Genomic DNA, 20,844 nt, shown 5'->3' with positions numbered 1-20,844 from the left:
AGAGATTGGTACATGTGTACATAGAGGGAGCCCAATTTCTGAGAGATCCAAATCAATTCTTGGCATTCCAACTTCTTGTAGATCTGTTATATGTGGTTTTTTCATCATAGCAAGTTGGTTGTTATATTATTGAATTTTTGTTATGTTCATGTGCAGATGGTCGACTTGATATCGAGTTTACTTCTCCCGATGGCGAGCACGTGACGCCTATTACAAGTGTGTATTGCGATGCTATCCTCAACTGTTCTTAGTGTCCATTTTTCTATGATAGTACTTTCACTATTAATTTTGTAATGCAGGACCAGGTGAAGGAGGATCTGTGGGTGGAGATATAAGAACACTTAAGAGAGGGAGGACCAGTGATATGGACTCCACTTTTGTATGTAGTAGTCATGACCACTCTGCGTTTGTGGAGTCCAGCCACGGTCCAAGAGACATCACATCCTGTATGGTTGAAGGTGTGAATCTTTAACATGCGTAATTTCATACATGTTCATCCTACTAGAGGATCTAAAGCCGGAGTGACTAAAAGAATGAAGGAGAAGGATACAGGTTTGGGAATCCCTTGAAGGATATCATCAGAAGGCATATGTAGCCTCCGTCCAGACTGAACATAAAAAACCAGGGCATCCTCATTTGCATCCCACAAAGCAATAACATGAATAGGAATACCCGTCCCAGTGAAAGCACCCAACCAAGTGGAATCCATAAGGGGCATATCATCTATATCCATCCACTCCACTGGAATGGCAGCATCAATCTGCTCAATCCTCCCTGCACTCGCTCTGAGATGACCAACTGATAAAACTCTCCGATCCTCTAGAAGCTTTTGGAAAGCTTTCCAAGATCCAACAGTGGATGCAGGGCCTCTCTCCCATCTAGACCACTGCAATCATGATAGGATTCCCCTTTCTTTCCTTTGGCTGCTGCGAAATTTGGTCTTGGTATGCATTACAAATTTATGTGGCAAACTATTACTGGAATGCTTCAGCCTTTTCAGCCCATTCTGCCTTTAGAGCTTGAGGACCACCTTCAAGACCGGACACGTTCTTCTCCAAGGTCATCTTGTCGCCCTTTGAAACTATGACATATTACTGTCTCTTCTTTATACAAAGTGCTTTTGCCTCTGCCATGGGTTTCTCATAATGCGAATCAGCTTTGGCGAATGAATCGCACTGCCAAGTGGTGGCGGAAGAGATTGAGACAGATTTGGAATTCCAAAATTCCGCTCCGACAACAAGTCTTCTTGTGGCGAGTTTTGTCGGGAGTTCTTCCATCTAGGCAACTTTTGGCACACAGGAATATTGCTCCGGCTGTGGCTCGACAAGAGACTATGCCTCATCTCTTTCGGCATTGCTCCCATACTAGTGATTTTTTGAGTTTCCTTGGGCAGCATTTGTGAGCTCGCTTTCCAAATGCTACCTTTGGAAAGTTTTTCTGGATCTTTCGGATACACCCACCTAGATAGGAGTTTGATCTATTTTTTGTTTGGGTTCGCTACTGGGCACTCTGGACTCTATGGAAGGATCGAAATCATAGAGTCTGTAAGATCCAACCTTTTCATTTTTTTCTTTCTTTAGGCACTCTCTACAGCAATCTTTCTATGATTGCTTGCAAACTAAGTACATAGATCGTGATATGTATCTGTTTTATACTGAGATCTTCTCGCGATGTATTTTTCCACATCCTGTCTTTGGGATAGTACTTCTGTAATATCAAGCTACAAATTTTTCACCCCAAAAAAAAAGTATGTATTTACATATACGTATGTGTGTGTGTGTGTGCGTGAGTGTGTGTGTGTGCGCGCGCGTGTGTTGAGGCACATGCAGCAGCTGATTCAGCAATTGCTAGTAGTCACATATGGCATGAGAGACTTGGGCATGTAAACTATGGTTGCTTGATGAAGGTGCATTCATAGGACATGGTGGTAGATCTTCTGCACTTCCAAAGCACATTGTAAGGGCTGCTTGCTAGGGACGATGCGTCGGTTCTCCTTTCCCAAGGATGGAATTGTTGGTGCATTCCGTAAGTTGCACGTGGTTCATAGTGATGTATGTGAACCGATGCGGACAACATCTCTTGCAGGCTACTCTTACTTCGTAACCTTTGTGGATGATTTTACCAGGCACACTTAGATTTACCCTTTGAAATCCAAGTCAGATGTCTTTGCTTGTTTTAAGCATTTTCTTGCTACGGCTAAAAATGAGAGCGGACACAAGCTCTTCACACTCCACACTGACAGTGAGGGTGAGTACATGTCCCATGATTTTGCTGATTGTTTAGCAGCTCGGGGCATCATACATCAGTGCACAATGCCATACACACCACAGCAAAATGATTGCAAAGTGAAAGAACTGGACTTTAATGGAAATGGCCACTGACCAGGTCTATGTTAAAGGGTAAGTTTCCCAACAAGTTTTGTTTGGGTGCCATCATGTGTGCAAACTATGTGAGCACCAACCAGGGGGCATTAAAGACCATTACTCCCTATGAGGCATCAACAGGCTGTAAGCCAGTGATTTCTCATATGAGGGTCTTTGGTTGTTTGGCGTATGCACATGTACCATCTCAGGTGTGGTACAAGTTGGCGGATGAGGGAGTGAAGTGTATTTTAATTGGCTACAGCTCACAAAGCAAAGGCTACAAATTGTATCAGCCTCACACTAGAAAAGTAATTGTCAACAGAGATGTTGTCTTTGCTGAGCAAGCAGCTTTGCCTTGGCTGGACTGTCAAAAACAGCCTGCTATTAATGCCTCAGATGTATTTGACTCATTGCCACCCTTTTTCAGTCCGGTACAAATTTAGATCATTCATTGAGAGTTCAAATCCCTCACCTGCTACAAGTTCTCAGCCTCAGCCTGATGCAGATGATCAGCTTGATATGCCTCCACATGACAACAATGCTATTGAGAAAGTAGTTACCGAGGAAAGGGCTGTCATTAGACAGCACAAAACAGTCCCCAGATGGCTGTTGGATACACTTAAGGACAGCAAGCAGGCTGAACCTTTAGCCGGCTGTACTAGAGTTGCGCAACGTCAAATGCAGTCATTTTTAGATGTTGCATTGATTGCCACAGCCTGTAATGATGAACCTTTATGCCACAAGGATGCTTTTGATAGTAAAGAGTGAATGGATACTGTGAAGGCAGAGCTAGATTCCATTCACCAAAATGGCACATGGAGTTGTGTGACTTGCCTCCTGGCAAGCATGCCATCGACACAAAGTGGGTCTACAAATTGAAGCAGAAAGCTGATGGCAGTGTTGATTGCTACAAAGCCTGTCTTGTTGCCAAGGGCTATGCTCAGCAACATTGAGGAGGCTTCGAGGTTAAGGGATCTGAAAATAAGGTATGCCCAGGCTATGCTACAAAGCCTTTCTTCCTTCATGATGACCTGCTTGAGGAGGTATATGCCTGCTTTGAGGTTGAAAATAATGTATGCTGGCTGCGTAAGGCCGTATGTGGATTGAAGCAGGCACCCCGGGCATTGTATGCAACAATTCGCGCACATTGATTTGCCTTGGTTTTCAGAACAGCCCTACTGAAACAACATGTTATGTCGGAAGTGTGGAGCAGATTTGTTCATTCTTATTCTTAATGTGGATGGCATACTTATCACTGGGCCAGCAAATTGCAGCCTTTAAGGCTGATTTGCAGGAGTCTTTTGCCATGACAGGTATGGGTCAGTTGCACTATTATATTGGCATCCAATTTGTCACACTTGGCCTGATCTTCAGAATGCCGTTTCCCAGTTAAGCGAGTTATGCACAAGCCCAATACACGCATTGGCAGCAGTGAACCATGTATTTCATTATTTGAAGGGCACACACAAGCAGCCCACAGTTGCTACTTCCAGTTCGAAGGCTGACTACAATGTAGCCTTTACAACTACTGTGGAGTGTGTTTGGCTTCACAAGCTACTTGCCGATCTTGATGTTGGTCAGACATCTTCTAGTACCATCTACACTAACAGTGAGAGTGCCTTGGCTATTGCATGCAGTCCCTTTTGTCATGCACGTACTAAGCACATAGAGGTTCACTATCATTATGTCAAGGAGCGAGACTGACAGCTAGAGACATACAGGTATCTATGTTCCAATGCAGGACAACTTGGCAGATCTCTTCATGAAGGCTTTACCACGACCCAAGTTCGAAGCTTTTCAGCAAGCTTTACACTTTGTACCTTTTGTTGCGTGATAGTTCTATCCCTATATTATCATAGTTTGCTATATCCTTTATGGACGTTACGTGATAGTTCTATCCCTATATTATCATAGTTTGCTATATCCTTTATGGACGAACATGTGCAACCATGATTAAGGTTCTAGGTATTCTTGTGATGTTTCCAACATACTTTTTTTTTTTGTGAAACCAGTAACTATAAAATTAACATGAAATCAATGTACATGACATTAGACTCCAAAGGGGAGCCTAATGAGAGAACATAAAAACAGTGAGAAAACACTTCAAGGCTAGTAGCATCCAAGTCCCTCGCAGCATAACTATCATATAAAGATTGCTTGAGGGACATTCTGAAGAAAGCATATGCCTAAGGAAACTGTTGTCCCATCCTAAAATGCAATCTCTGTGTCCAAATAGTCCATAGTACCCAAAAGCGAGCCCAGTGAAGGAAAAGGAGGAATGGAGACATCTGAGGTGAGAAGCATCCAAACATTCAGAAGAGTTTCCCGAATCTGATAGAGGGAAGCCGGAGCCGTAGCAAATGGTTATGTGCTCTCATTTCCACAAGCTTGCAGGACATTCCCCTTGGGCCTGCATCATAGGCCCATTTGGAGAATACTTACAACTATGTTGCAGCCATTTGTTCCTATTCCTCCGTTATTTGTTCAGGACAGATTACTGGACTAGAATCTGATTTCCTTGTCTCATGCTACCTGTTCACTTTCACTGCATAATTTGACATCTTCGATGGTCTACAGATTTCTTCTTCCACCGCCATGGATTGATAAGCATGCCAACACTCTTTGGAATTTGGATAGGCCTTTATCTTGGTGGCAATCAAAACTCAAGAAAATTTGGAAAGCTAAATTGCCATTGAAACAGAGGCTCTTCCTTTGGAGATGTATAGTGGGAGCTTTTTCCATTGGGGTGAAATTGGAAGCACGCCGTATTGCTTCCTCTTCCTGCCCCCGTTGCTCTCATCACCATGAGACAGTTCCCCATTTGTTATGGTCTTGCCCGCACTCTCGAATACTGATCACTCATGTCTCTCATTTGCTACGGCTCCGATGTTTCCAACATACACCGAGAGGGGTTTGTTGCCACATTGTCCCTGGTATGAGCCTTGGAGGCTAGTCTTAGTCCCTTGAGGACTGCTAGTATTGTTAGTAAAGTTAGTCCTATCCAGGGTTAGGACAATTAGGACACGTCGTCCTATGGATGTATTTGCTATGTTCATCTATTATCATTCATGTAAGTACTTTGAGCTGTTTTCCTTCACATTGCATTCCACTCAACAAAAAGATAGGTTTGGTGAAGGATATACTTGAAGGCTTGGTGCTTTATGATGATAATAAACCTTACCTCCACCAAAAGAGAAAGCCTATACTTTTTAAGGGCATATACCATGGCTTAGGACTCCATATTGAATTTTTCTCTACAGAATTTAGTTGCCATCTTTTGAAGTGAATGGGAGGGTCTACTCTTGTTGTTTCATCCAATTGTTAATTATGACACCTACAGAAATTGCACTTGTGTCAATATGAATATGGAACACTTTCTCCCTCTCCCAATCCAAGGGTTGAGGAGGGTAAACAAGTAAATGTCTTTAGATTTTGGAAGGCCGAGTGTCACTCTTGGCTCCACCCATAGAGGTTTGCTTATTGAGGAGGTAGCTAGGGGATGCTTGCTACACATAAAAGCTAACATACCACCAATAGGAGTGAATATGCACTAGAAAGAAGTTGATGTTGAGTGGAGTCCTAGGGACAAGAAGTGAGGGATGATCTCAAACTTGGTGGGATCCTGTGGTTCCCACAAGGCTAAGAACAAGCACTTTTTGGCTTGCTTTTTGTTACTCTTAACCCAACTTACTTTTTGGCTTGCTCCACATGTTTGTGAGGATCCCTATAGGGCCCCCCTTTGGAAGTATACAACAAGCAAAAAATGTGTGAATAAAAGTTACCTACATTTTCTTGAAAGCACGCCGTGCCATTACTCGTGCCAAAGGTCATCAAGGTGCAAATATGAGTATCCTAATAAGTAAAGGAGGTAGTTTCAGGTAAGTACTCCGAGATTCTTACTTCTGTTGCAGCCATTCTAGCCATGTATAAAGAGTAGCCTTCCTTTCATTAAAGAGTAGATTGCCATCTGAATTCTCCAATCCCTTGTAGTAGCCCTTGGTAGCCCACACATATACGAAGATTATTTTTCTTAGGGCCCTCTCAATCTACTCTATGATTTCTATGATCCCTTGTAGTAGCATCATTGAGGGCTTGTAAGTCCACACATATATGGAAGTTAGTTTTCTTAGGGCTAGCGCTCTCATCCCCTAGTTCCTACTCTATCTACTTTATGATTTCTTGTCTCAAGTTCCATGTCTCATACTTCTCACATTCCCATGGGTTCTCATGTTTGTCACCTTATCCACCTTGCTCTTGCCATGTGATGGGCGGCCAGCATCCATTGTTTCCCTTAGTCAAGCGGTTCTAGTTAACCTAGTAGTAAGGAACAATGACTCCGCTAATAGCATGCCTCATTGAAACAGGCCTTTCATGGGCTTGGATGCTTCTTGCCAAACTCCACTTATGAGAGCCATTCCACTCTTCAAGCACCACCAAACTCTTCATGGTCTAACATGCATGTTGAATTCTTGTGTATTTTGTCAGTTCCTTATTTTTACTTTCCTTGTTGGTATGTCAATCACCTTCCTTACCCAGATCCACTGCTACCATGGTTGGCCTTCTATTGTCTTGATTAATCAATCTCCACCATGACTAGCCCAACAACCTCTTGGTTGATCTGTTGATGCATTGCTCCATCCATCATCATGGTTGGTCTACTGCTTTCATTGTTCCTCCACCCTATCGTAGTCCTTTGTCATTGCCTTTGCTTACTTACCCATTTTGTGGCATACAAAGAAAAAGAAATTTATACGTGTCTATATTCATATTTAGAACAACAAAAAATCTAAAATTTGTACGATTGGATATGTTCTAGTCTTACAAAGGGGGGTGTGTGTGTGTGTGTGTGTGTGTGTGTGTGTGCGCGTGCGTGCGTGCATGTGTGTGTGTGTGTGTGTGTGTGTGTGTGTGCGTGTGTGTGTGTGTGTAGATTTATTCTCATGCCATTCCATTATTATCTATTTCTGTAGAGTCATCTAGACGGCTAGCTGAGAGCAGGATCATGGTATGCACGTATCTCCAAATGGTTTTGGTATCAGGGCATTCAGATGGACTATCTCCTCCCCTTTCAGTATAGTCTGGACTTCCCATCCCTTCAGATCCCACGAGATGAGGTCAACCGCATCATACGGTTGGATTTACATATTATACATCACAGACTTGGGGAGGGAACCAAGAGTTCCTACCAAGATCAACTTACCAATTGATCAACTTCCATGATGGCCTCTTTCTGATGGAGATGCGGCGGCTCAAGGAGACTCTAGTACACCAGATCAGACAACAGGAGGAGATAGCACCATGGGACACTGATTCAACATAGAGACACGTCACTGATTTTTATGCCTTTGAGTCAGCTCCAAGACACATTGGGGTATAGGATGAGGAGATAGCCGACATGAGGGCAGCTTCGATCAATGGGTAGAGACGACACAGGGCAGAGGATAGGGCGCCACAGAAGAGCACGCACGATAGATGTTCAGCCCATCAACGCTTTACTCCAAGGAGACCAACCCGACCAGAGGTGTCACCCTTATGCTGCCCATCGGACACAAAGATCTCGGAGACCACGACCCCCACTACGATAGGAGACAGCTCGACAGCTAAAAAAAAAGAGACGTCTTTGCCTCCTATCGGAGAGATACCACGACTCCTGCATATGTTATCGGAGCTTTGCACTGCCTACTAGAGTCTCTTGAGAGCTCTAAGAGTGTGTTTTTTGAGTTTTTGAAATCATTAGCTTAGCTTAGCACTCAACAAGGGCCTTCGTGAGCCTTTGCTTCAGCCCATGGCAGCTTGCATGAACTATTCTATTGATTGTACCATGTCTCATAGGCCCGTGAGGCCTCCTGAAGACGTTAATATTACTTTCTTTCTTTCTTTCTAACCACTCCCTATCGGCAGATGCACTAGGACAGGTACAACTTCTATAGGGAGTGACAAATGTCTTAATGGGAAAATCTCATAGAGCAACTTAAGGCTATATGGTTCTAGTGATCATGCAAATACTTATTTCACAACAATGGAGACATATTTTCTACATCCCAATTTCGAGGATGTCACCTCTCTTTGATCTGCCACTTCTTCTACAAAGGATGCCATCCTTTTCATGAAACTCTATGTAAATGTAGGCTTCCAATGCTTCGCTTGTGACAGAGCTTTGAGGCTCTACCGGTATGAGGAACTTGTAGGTCTGGTTCCATGTAAGTTGATCCTTTGCTTATACACCCATCATCCAAGATCTTGTGGAGATTCAAGAGCATGAATTGGATTGGAGACTTAAGTTTTCATTGACTTTCTCAAGCCAAATGAGATCTCCTAGAGTGGAGGTCAATTCAGCACAATCGCCAATGTATGGTTATGCTGTCAATCCTTTAAATGTCATCACTCATAAATATGGAGAAACTTCATCTTCGTTAGCTCACCCAACTAGAGGCCTTCAAATTGGTACTCTTGGATAGAAAGGATGAGAAAAGATCTTGTGGATATTCAAGAGCATGAATTGGATTGGAGACTTTTGTTTTCGTTGACTTTCTCAAGCCAAATGAGATCTCCTAGAGTGGAGGTCAATTCAGCAAATCACCAATGTATGGTTATGCTGTCAATCCTTTAAATGACATCACTCATAAATATGGAGAAACTTCATCTTCGTTAGCTCACCCAACTAGAGGCCTTCAAATTGGTACTCTTGGATAGAAAGGATGAGAAAATGTCCCTTGTGTCAATGTTGTTTCTCAGAGGCTGAGAGTGCAAAGCATTGTGTTTATGCACTCATCTATAATGTCTGGAAGCCAGCTCAGAGTCAATAGAGCCACACGATTGGACCTTTTCTTCACCTTGTTTATAACAGCCAATGGTTGAGTTGGCAGTCTATGGATTGCTTGATCCAGTTATACTTTTCACACCTATCCAAGTTTAATCCATCTAATGATTTGGTGAATCTGGTGTCCCCCCGTTGTAGATATGTCACTAGAGTAATTCAGTCTCAGACAGGAACTTGTCACAGATTTGAAGGGAGATCATACACTCTATGGGGCCAGTGGGACGTCTTTTTGGTGACCTCTAGCCTGCCATTAACAGTTCATAGAGGCTTCCTAGAGGGTGACAAGGCTACATCTTCTTTCCCGTATCAAAATATTGTATGGAGTGGCACAACACACCTTTATGCTGGTTCTTCATAGATATTCTTCATAAACAGATACCCTCCATGGTTCTCTCTTCCATGCATCATACCTTTTTTCTAAATAATATCAGCATATTTGGGTGGACACTTGGAATTCCCCTGTATTCATGGGGGGGTTTGAATTGTGCGTTTAGGTTTTCTCTTTGTTTCCAGAAGAGGACTAAGGAATAATCATTTTTCTTTGACAATTAAAGGAAAACCAGTACACACCATGAGTATATGTGACGAAAAACGACTCATCTTTCCAAACAACTTTAGATTAACCTGACAATGGTGAACAACACCTAATATCTATCATAGTTATTTCTCTAAATGGTATGCCAAATTCGTTCCCTGAGATAGGTACATCTATCAAAGAACTAAAATACTCAAATTTGCAGGCAGTACTAAATTACTTATATCATGTGAACGCATACCTGCCACCATGTTGATAGAACACCAATGTAAGCTACTACATTCAAATTGTAGGTGTTCAGAATTGCCCATATGAGTGCCGTAAATATATACATAATCAAAAATACCCATGGGGGTGCCAAATAGCCACCATGTTTGTTAGTTCCTGTGCTGAGAAGTATGATATTTTGCATCACTTGTGATCCTGCATATGCCTTGCAGCAAATTTAGGTATTTCAGATACAAAGACATGTGTTATAATAAGAAATATCCATCTTCTATTTATTACAAAGTACCCCTCTCTATGCACACAGTTGAAAATTCTATTGAAAGGCTTAACATTTTAGGATAAAAATTCTTCTTGGAGGTCAACTGGTGATGGCATGCATAACCGTTGTGCTTTGCTATAAGCTTGCAAAGAAAGAGAAATAGCACCTGGGCCGCTATTGCTGTAATTGTACCCACTAGCTCAAGCCATGCACAACACCATGAGGCAAATGGTCCCCATTTTGGTCCAGCAAGATGAGCAGCCCAGAAATACAATGATCCAGTGGTCTGCAAGAGATTAACTAGAACTGTTAAAAGATAGCTAAAACAGGATAAGACTCATCCATTGCTGACGAGTAATTTGGGTTCAGCAAACAGAATTCAGTAGAAATCGACTTTGAGTGGAACGGCAATTGATTCTGAGTGTACCTTGATGACTGAAATATAAACATCGATTTGCATAAATATCTCGGGCTTACATAAAACATGATGCCCTAGCTCTCACCTACATCTTGTCCGAAAGAGCTTGTCAAAGAGACAGGTATGTGTCGTGTGCATCAAATCACACACATTTTTTCATACACACAGAATGCCTCGTAGAACAAGACATAGAAGAGTCTGACAATAGAAAAAATTCTATAGAATGCTGCATTAAAAATGACATAGAGGAGCTGAGAATAGAAAGAGTCATCAAAGCATGGCAGGGTTGTCAACAGAAGAGTAACAAAATGGTTGGGGTAATAGCAGGTCTATTCACTACAGGCTAGCCAAAGAGCACCAATTTGACCTGCAAAAAGGTGTGCAAAACGGAAGACCAGGTTCCTTGCCCCTTGATACTTCTCCAAGCATCCAATTAGGAGGTTTGCTTCAATACCAACCTGGTATAGTGCTTGGCAGTTGATAATTGCAAAGAAGTTTTTGTGAGCCATTTACAGGCACCGATAAAAAAAGTGTGCAACAAGATTTGGAAAGTAAATTCCATTGGATTGTTCTTTATCAGCACACAATGATATTGCCTTAAACTCTAGCTGCATCATCTGAAGCAGGGGCTTGCACTCTGCTGGAGGCATCACTAGTCGTCAAAGATTACTGGTGCAAGGGGTTTTCCTTGTGAGGGGTTTTTCTTGTGTAGGTCTTCATACTCAATATGCAACTATCGTGTGACACAATGTGGGAGCGTCAGTAGGATAATGAAAAGACAATAACAAGAGCTCACAATCACCGAGATGCCATCAACTCTTGCATTTCCTGACTTGGGCATCCAAGTCTTCCAGAAGTCCACTTTGAAGTCTATCCAAAAGTTCAGTCCAAACATAGGACAAAGGTCAACAACAGGAAACCCTGCATACAACATGCGCTCAGGCAAGGGCTCTGACGGGACATTCAAATCAATGACATTGTAGGAGCTGTGTGGGCCATATTGGGCTCACTCAAGTAGCTTTTATGTTTCACCGTTTGGGTGCCATGTCACTAGTCTGTAATATGAGATCACTCTTGCAGTACAGTGGCTCATTAGGAATAGAGTCTTGCTGTTTGCTCTTGCAGAAGGTACTAGTGATGTAACAACCAAACAAGCTATCTTATTCTCTCACAATCCTACTATACTGAGTGCAGAAGGGTAACTAAAGTGAAAGAGAAATGCTTGAGTGATGGTGCAAGAGGCCACTTTAGCACCAAACCTGCCTTCACGAAGTCACTCGGACAGTGTTGGAGTGTGCACCAATCAAAAATAAAATGATCAGGTGTACAGTGATATCTAGGAGTTGAAAGACTCTTAACTCCACTCATGTGGAGTCCACCTCATGCATTAGCTTCCAACATCCTGTCACTAGTAGTGACTGGATGAACACCCACCTATGGCTAACTAAAGAGCCATCACCATACTGAAAATGGTAATGTAACCATGTGAAGATGGTATAAATATAATCATAATGATGTTGATCAACCATGATAAGTGACACCACTGAATTGAAGATAACAAGTGCACTCTGGCGCATCCAAAACACTGGGATTTCTCCAAAATCACTCGCCTCGATTCACACCAACCTCTGTAATGCCGCCTCTCCCATACCCAAATATTCCAATCTATGGCTTGTGCGGTGATGGGGTCCGTACCTATGTACCACCTCCTCTGACACTGAACTATTATCTGCAGCCTTTTAATGGAACAACCTGCATAATCCTCCCTGTTGGTCTCCTCTCTGCTGTCCTCTGTCTGGGGAGTTGATAGCACACACGCAGCAGCAGCTCATTGGGACAGACAGGAACATTCTCAGAGTTTTCTATCAGATTTTTGGCACAATCTATGGGACAATTTCAGGCCCAGGAAGATCTCTCTTTTTCTTTGGTTGATACCTCATAGCCTTGGGAGTGGACGCATAGCTGGGATATCAATGGAGACAGATGGCTTGTTCAAGACATGGCTTTGGAGAGGAGTCACAAAGGCACTACATCTGGGATTTTCCACATGTGTAAATGCAAGCTCACAATACTTCTTGCACAAAAACAAAATGCAAGCTCACAATACACTCTACATTGTACCTTTTTTTAATGAAGGTGTTGCTTTGAATAATTCATTCTCTTCAATGAAAAAAGGCCAATCCTACTTAACGAATTGTAAAGTAGATCCACACATGTTGATAGTCATTAAAGGGAGCACCTAAAATACTTTTGAATCACATATCCTTATCTTGTCTGAATGCATCTTCTTTTCGAGTACTCGTGTTATTTATCATCATCACGTGGACAGTCGAGCTGATTCTTTCCAGTTCAACTGACCATGTTTCACCAAATGGAATAGATTCAACAGTAATGGATTAATTAGAACCCTAACTCGATAGTTGATGTAAATGGACATGAACCAAGGGATCATACACAGTAATAAGCACACCTTGACTAAGTACATAATTCCATCCACATTTTATTAGTTGGAATAGGTTTGTCTCAAAGGCAATACCTAGTACTTTCAAAATATCATAGAATTAGATAGATATGTATTCATGTTTGTCAAACACTTAAGACATTTACGATCCAATAAGAGTATAACATATATATTGTTTGATACCTAGCATATATTCATGTTGTAAAATGAAGGCGAGGGGAGTCCTCTTACGATAGATTTAAGACACCAAGCCCCATAATCTACATGAGATCTTCATCGCTAGCTTCATCTTGATATTAGCTACAATATTAAACAAAGGTACTAAAGTTCTTATGAAGCGCCTACATATTGGAGGAGCCAATGGGAAGGGGGAATGTCACAGGAGAAAGCAATTGAGCAATGAAAGCACAAAAAGAAAAGGGCAGAGGCATGGGATAGGTAGTATAAGGAACAATTAATGGGAGGGCAAACATGCTGGAGAGCTAATAGGGGCCTTGGGTAAGGTATCTCTATAGATGGTTTCAACAAAGACAATCAAATAAGACGTGTGCAACGAAAGAGCTAAAATGTGACATTTACCCAAAGATCATTGGGGGAGACTTCAAAATGCCTATATCATTTCAAGCATGCAAAGATACAAACAAACAAGATAATATGTCAGCATGCTTTTCAAAGTTTAAGATCTTAGGGAGAAGAAATACAATAAGTTGCCCCTAGGCCCATACATCTTATATGAATTGCCTATGAAAGCTTCACATTCCTTAATGATTAGATCTCTCCACAAAATCTATGATTAACCTTCTATGGCTAAGTGGAGGAGGCCCTATTAAGATTACTTAGATAGGGGCTCTGTTTGTTTGAGCAAATTATGAGCATGAAGTTTACAAGCTTCCTCCAATGGAAAGCTCGCATGTCACACAAATGAAATAAGGTCAATCCTTGGAGGGATTGCCTCATGAACATGTGCTTCATAGCACCTTAGTTTACAGAGGGGGGGGGGTTTATAGTTGGATGTTGTTTACATACACAAAGGGATTTAAAAAGTCTCACCTAATTACTTTTTGTAAAGATACAAGGGGAGCTTTATATTCCATAATGAAACATGTATACATTTTCAAGAGGATGAACAATTCTATAGAACATGTACACATTTTCAAGAGGAAGGAACACCTAGAGTTCCAACCCTATGTCCCCCTATGTAACAATTTCAAAGAGACCCATATGCATCTTCTATGGGAATGCCCAATTACAAGGGAACTTTGGAGGGGGGTTGAAAGCAAGTTGAGCAGCCTGCACATGGCAGTGAAGCTAAACTGGAAGATGGCTTTACTAGGGGACAAAGGAGGTCAAAATGAACTGACTTACCAAATGTTGTAGCCCTTAAGAGCCCTAGTTTTGTTGCAACTTAGGAGCTTCAGGAATGGAGTAACATTCAAAGATATGGCAAGATGCCAATCGAAAGTTGTCTAGAGGAAATTTGCAAGGCGATATGCTTTTCTGGTCAAAGAAATGATGCTTGTAAAGCCTTAGGGCACTTATGGATTGAAGCTCTGTCTTTTCAACGAAAAGGCTCTTCCTTTCTTTCTTTGTAAGTATTCTCTTTTTGAACTTCCCGCAAAATTTGAAGAAACATGTATACATTTTCAAGGGGATGTAAATTTTCAAAATTTTGGGTATTTTAAATGCATGCTTGCTTTTCTTGCTTGTGCTATATGGTTTTTAATAGAGTGACTCCCTCGGGGGATCAATCATGCCCTTATCATTTAGATGGAAATGAAATTATAGAGAGCTATAGGTTATATCGATCAGATTGTGGAATATATCATTAAAGTTATAGGAATAGATGATGGAAACCACTAAAAAGTTCTTGTTAGCATTAAACAAGCAAGGGTACCTCATGGACAAGTATGATGGATCATTTTTTAGCAAGGGTTGTGGCAATTCAATGGACCCTTATTCAGGAATGATATTCCCTTTAGAGGGAAGAGAGCCATGAATTTTCAATCCTAGTAAGAATATGTGTTCATATTGTTTCCTTTTTCCTACCCTTTATAGGAATTGAATGTATTGGAGCAACTACACCTACGCAAACAAGACTAAAGAAATCGAGTAATATAACTCTATATAAACAGAAATCAAAAGGGAATAGCACCATTTGTAACTCTATATAAACAAAATTCAAAAGGGAATAACACCATTGATTGATGAGCTATTTACAAATAGAGAACCTCCTCGGACTAGGTTGGAAAGCAAGCGGGAAGCAGTCCCCCTCTAACCTCTAGAGAATCATAAGTATGGATGGAAATGATTACCACTATAGTGTGGATAGGTGTTCCCATTTCCATCAAGAATTCACACAAGAGACCTTGGAAGAGACTTAGAATCTCCATGAATATGAGGAAAAGTTGTTTTATATTATTTTCCATGCCCAAAATTGTATTTTTCACTACTACATAAAATGAGCCATCCCAAGAATGTTGGATCCATGGCTCAATTTGTACCATAGTGGACGGTGTAATTTTTGGATTTGATATCATGGTGAGAACATGGGTGTGAGAGAGAAGCATGTGCACACCACAAGAACTATTCAAATGAAATATGCACACTTTATATGATAAGGGTTGCTCCCTTCCATCCACATGTCATGGTATGATTGCATCTTCTATTGCAATTTTCATATGCTCTAACTGATAGCTTGACACATGAGTATCAAAGATGGAGAACTACAAGACTTGATGTCTTCAAAGAGGATTGGTGTAGGAGACTAGTCCATATGGATCCTTGATTGTTATGTTGTTATTACTACATGGCATGCATGTTACAGTGGATAGACACCTACCCTTGCACGAAGAGGGCACATCACATATATGTTCAAGTTATAATGCTCTGTATAAAGAACTTGCACCCTTCATGTTTTTCTCATACACATCATTATCTCCTCATGGTGCCAAAGACTCTTGATGCCTCCTTGATGCAAAGTGTCCCTAAGGATCAAGAAAGATGGATGAGCTTGTTGGATATAGGCATATAAACCATAGGTCATTCATCATAGGATGGAATGGAGGAGCTCATAGTGAGCTTTGATTTTCAAGAATTAAGGATTATGTTACAATGCTGAGGGTTGTACTGAAGGTAGATTTCAAAGATTAAGAAGCCTGGATTTTATTTGATATCAATATCTATATGTGGAGACATGCCCCTAAGAAGTAGGATTTCATAGCCATTAGTCATCTAAAAAAATCCACCTTCCTCTATTGTGGTAGGCCCACAACCTGCTTGACTAGTTCCACCTACTTAACAATCACTCACTGTCTAAGGTGAACTCATGGGTTTCTTTTTGGACTAGCTTATAGGCAAACCTCATTGATTAGCTTGTCTATGTCTCATTCAATATGTGACTTTGAACCTTCACGCTTTGTTATAGAAACATAATCGTCTCCTCATGGTGTTAAAGTCTCTTGATGCAAAGTGCCCCTTAAAAGCAAGCTTGAAAGAAGCTGCATTATATTATAGTTTTCATGCAAACATACTAGATGTAGCAAATAGGTCATTGTTCCTAAGAAAGATTGAAGGGGCTTGTAGCAAGATTGAGTTTAAAGAAACAAGGATTTTGTCCCAATGGAAAGGGTCATGACTCACATAAAGGTAGATCTCAAAGATTGAGGAGGCTGGATATCATTGTCTAGCTTAAGGAAGGAGGCAACTTTTCATATATGTGGAGACACTGGGCCTAACAAGTAGGACCTTATAGTGACTTGATTGTGGGTGATACCTTATAGTGACTTGGTTGTGGGTGAGATGATTCTAGAATAGCCACCCTCCTTGTTAGTAGGATTAAGTAGGCTATTGGTTTGGCCTATTCCAATTTCCACCTCTTTGACTATTGATTTGACTTGGTCAACCTCTTCTAGAGTGATTTGTTGAGGAATTGTTGAAACTAGAGTAATATATTTAGCGAGACTTCACGTCACCATTATGAGTCCAAGTTCAACTTATGCTTTTCTTTTGGGGCCTAGCTTGTAGATAAGCCTCATTGATATGTCTTAGTCAATACATGACTTTGATTGACCCTTTTCCAATAAGCCCTCTCTCTCTCTCTCTCTCTCTCTCTCTCTCTCTTCCACACTTCCTTGTGCATGTGCAACACGGATGATAGGTGCACTTCCCCTTGTCTCCTTTCCAATGCTCCTCTTATGACTCTCAATTTCACAATACAAGCATTTAAGCATCAACATGTGTCAATGTCTTACTTATGGGACTCCATGCATAAGTTGTAAGGTAGATGGGTTGGTAGAAGGGCACCCACTCCTTTTGGGAGTTGTAGGTTGTGATCTACCAAATTGAGAGGTTTCAAATAACTTTTAAACCATGTGTGGGATCATGATATCCAAGAGACATTGAATCCCAAAGGACAACAAGATAATTTGAGGAGATTCTCCAACTTGAAAGTGCTAGTGACGTTGATGGAGTGGGGAAGAATAAGAACAAAGGACCTTAGGCCTCTTCTCAAAGAATGCGATGCAATCACCTTTTAGCATGTAAGATCACATCCTTCTATAATAATTATGTTATAGTTATACAAGTAACACACTTTGATATCACAACATGCATTTTATTATAAAGCACATTGTATGTCTACATAATTAGTTCAAGATGTATAAAGCATGCCAACACACGAGAGGAAGCTGAGAAAATGCGTTTGAAATTAATTTCTAGTCATGGTAAATCACACTTTCAGGGACCATGAGGTGTATATTATTTGAATCCATTGTTGAAATGCTACAAAGAGACGCTTATAAGACTTTCTACTCCTAAAACATTTAGGACTGAAACATATGATGATCGTAAGTAAAATGATAGGCATCTTTTACAAAAGCAATGGAAGAGAAAAACTTGAGATCTCACTCTAAATTTAATAGTTATCTTTTCCAAAAGCTCTAAATACCATCACCATGCTTTTGTAATCTTCTGTTTTGAATTAGAATGATATATCCTCATTATGCTTCTATAACATATTGAAGAGTGGTTGTAAAGCACTACTTTTTTTAGCTTCACAAGATTGTGCATCCACTACATGGTACACCCATGCGCATGTTGAAATGTGTTTCTACATGTGCATTCATGTGCATCAAGTGACTCACCCTCTAAATGTACCATACTAACATGAGGGACCTAATTACAAAGCTATGCATTTGGGGGTTTTACCTAAGCACATAGGAGCTAGGCAGCCTTATTTTCTATATGATGGACACGAAATATTAAGTCTATGAGCATCATTCCTCCGGCCTTATTTTCTATATGTTGGACACGAAATATTAAGTTTATGAGCATCATTCCTCCAACGTGTACCATATCACTGTGCTTGAAGTTCTCAATATTAGATGATCTACGACCCCATCTCTCTAGTTAGGGGAAGCCATACAATATAATCGCACGTCCTTACAAAAGTTCTTTGAAAAAATAAGACGTAGTGAAACATGGTTTGAGAGAGTTGTGACTATTATAGTTTCAATATTCATGTAAGGGAGTGGGAGCAGACGACTCTCTCTCTCTCTCTCTCACTCTCTCTCTCTCTCTCTCTCTCTCACACAGAGGTGTGACTATTATAGTTTCAATACTCATGTAACGGAGTGGGAGCAGGCGACTCTCTCTCTCTGTCTCTCTCTTTCCCCCCCCCCCCCGCGGCATGCGTATCTGCTCTCCGTCTCTCTCTATGTTTGCCATAGAAGCTATATTGATTTGCTATTTGCATTTTGCCTTATCAGGACTGCGAAAATCTCCTCTTGAAGATGTGCTATGCCACGTTGCATTTTGCAGGATTGTGAAACTCTCCTCTTTGTTCTTCGTATCGCTCGTTACTTTCTCTTTCAGCGGCAAGCTTTCAAAGTGCCGTATCGATTTCTAAGCACTTTAAACCCTTTACAAAGCTATCTCTTTGGCATCTTCATGTTCTAAGACAACTGGCATTCAAGACTACACCATGAGAAAGTACGAGTTGATTATGATTCGAGTTGCGAGACATCCTTGCGCGCAAACAGACAACCTCCACACGAGTACGCTACTCTTCTACTGGTATCGTTGAAAGTTTACGATCGTCGTACTTAATTAATTGTACCAAATTTCTGCAAAAGAACTCACCGGAAAAGAAGAGCAGATCTCAGCGAGTGCTAACGCCACGAACCACGAGAAGAAACAAACGATGACCCAGCCCCAAACCACCCCAACAGGGCCCGTAAAAGAGAGACTCAAGCCATAAAACGGTATGATCCCTGCGAAGAGCGTGATCGAAGAGAAAGAGATGCCCACAGCCTCCATCAGCGACTGTCATTTCCAATTTCCAAACGACGCGGCCGGATGAGGATAGTATAACTAAGAAATGATAAACGTATAGCAAAGTGTTCCGTGCACTCGTAAAGTGGTGTTCGTTGTTTTTTTCGTGTGGAGGATCCATGAAGAAGCAAAGTGCAGAGCGTTGCAGCGTTGGGCAATGCTCACCATGCTGCGTCGAAGCTCTTGTTTGTAGCCGAGCTGGTTGAGACGGAGCTCGGCGGCATCGGCGGGAGCTGCTGGAGGTGGCAATGCTTGTTCAGTGGCAAGGTGATCGATCTGCAGCGAGGGAGCCATGAGTGAGGATTGAGCTGAGGAACACACGGTTGGGCTTCCGATGAATCGAAGCTTGAGCCTGAGAATACCCTCCACACACGTCTTGATTTAATTTATATGTCTAGTCGGCGGCCAAATTTTCAACTCCCAAAAATATTATTTTCTCCACAAAATCTTTAAACAAGGGTGCATGTATGCACTAAAGCACTTGGCTCCAACTTGTGGTCTTTGGACATGTCCATTGATTATTATTTTTTGTGGATTGTTTGGTAAGAATTAATAAAAAAGAAACTCTTTGAGGACTCTCAAGATCCATTAGGATTTTTCAAGGTTCTATAGTTATTTGCATGCTCTCATAGTGCCTTTTTTTTTTAATTGGAAGGTAAATCGACGTTATTTTTCCTTAAAGATTTTACAAATGATACCTACAAAGTTTTGATGTCAACTTTCTGAAGTTTTTTGGGCTTTATTTTTATAAACAAATCCAGTAGACGACAATCTCTTCATCGGCAGGCATAAAGCCCATTAGGCAAGCATAAAACCCGTTAGGCAGGCATAAACCCCGTTTGGCTAGCATGAAGCCCTTTCAATAGGAAAACGGATTTTTTTTTACATGCGAACTTGCTTTTTTGGCAAACAGCTTTCTGGATATCAATTTTTTTTCCAAGCAACGACTTCAACCAGTTAATATGCGAACCAGCTTTAGCACCTTGCTCACAAACGAACACATGAGACCTGGATGAGCGATCGGAAAGCTTGAAGTGACTTGAAGACTTGTAGCTAGAGGAAGCCAAGGCAATCATTCTAGGGAGAGCTCAAGCAATGAGGGAGAGTAGAGACCCCGAATTGATTTATAGCCTTGTCGGAGGGGGGTAAAAAGCACACATAAGCTAATGAAAAGCCAAGAGTCACACCCAAGCTAAAAGTTAAAAAGCCAACAACCATCTAAAAGTAGAGCTTAAAAGAATTTTAAAAATTCCTAATAAAAATTCCCAAAAAACTAAGAATAATCACAAAACTTCGACTCAACTCAATCCTAAAGCACTGTCTCTAGGAGAGCCAGTGCTAACAAAAGTCATAGTCACTCCACGTGCACTTTAATTATATGTGTTTCATCATATCTTCTGTATGTTAATTTTCAGTTAGGGACTTATGTT

General features: G+C 41.2%; 1 protein-coding gene across 2 annotated transcripts in view; it reads right to left on the bottom strand.

Annotated features, from left to right (window-relative positions):
- Positions 1 to 19,754, bottom strand: part of LOC147890932 (amino-acid permease BAT1 homolog) — a 36,544-nt gene extending 16,790 nt beyond the window's left edge. The window contains exons 1-4 of one of the 2 annotated variants that reach the window (XM_087389481.1): positions 19,580 to 19,754; positions 19,223 to 19,405; positions 10,372 to 10,491; positions 9,960 to 10,151 (exon numbers count right to left, since the gene is read on the bottom strand). In XM_087389481.1, the coding sequence (XP_087245607.1) occupies positions 9,960 to 10,151; positions 10,372 to 10,491; positions 19,223 to 19,405; positions 19,580 to 19,708 (624 nt within the window). In that variant the 5' untranslated portion in view covers positions 19,709 to 19,754. Of the gene's footprint in view, positions 1 to 9,959; positions 10,152 to 10,371; positions 10,492 to 10,632; positions 10,709 to 19,222; positions 19,406 to 19,579 lie in introns of those variants that run through there. The other variant, XM_087389482.1, reaches the window with a different exon arrangement.
- Between the last annotated feature and the right edge of the window lie 1,090 nt (positions 19,755 to 20,844).

This window comes from Dipteris shenzhenensis, chromosome 18 (assembly GCF_047967505.1).
Source record: "Dipteris shenzhenensis isolate YYH24624 ecotype China chromosome 18, Dip_SZ_1.0, whole genome shotgun sequence".
NCBI lineage: Eukaryota > Viridiplantae > Streptophyta > Polypodiopsida > Gleicheniales > Dipteridaceae > Dipteris > Dipteris shenzhenensis.
The sequence above is the reverse complement of the archived record's forward strand: the minus strand, read 5'-3'. Positions and strand labels throughout refer to the sequence as shown.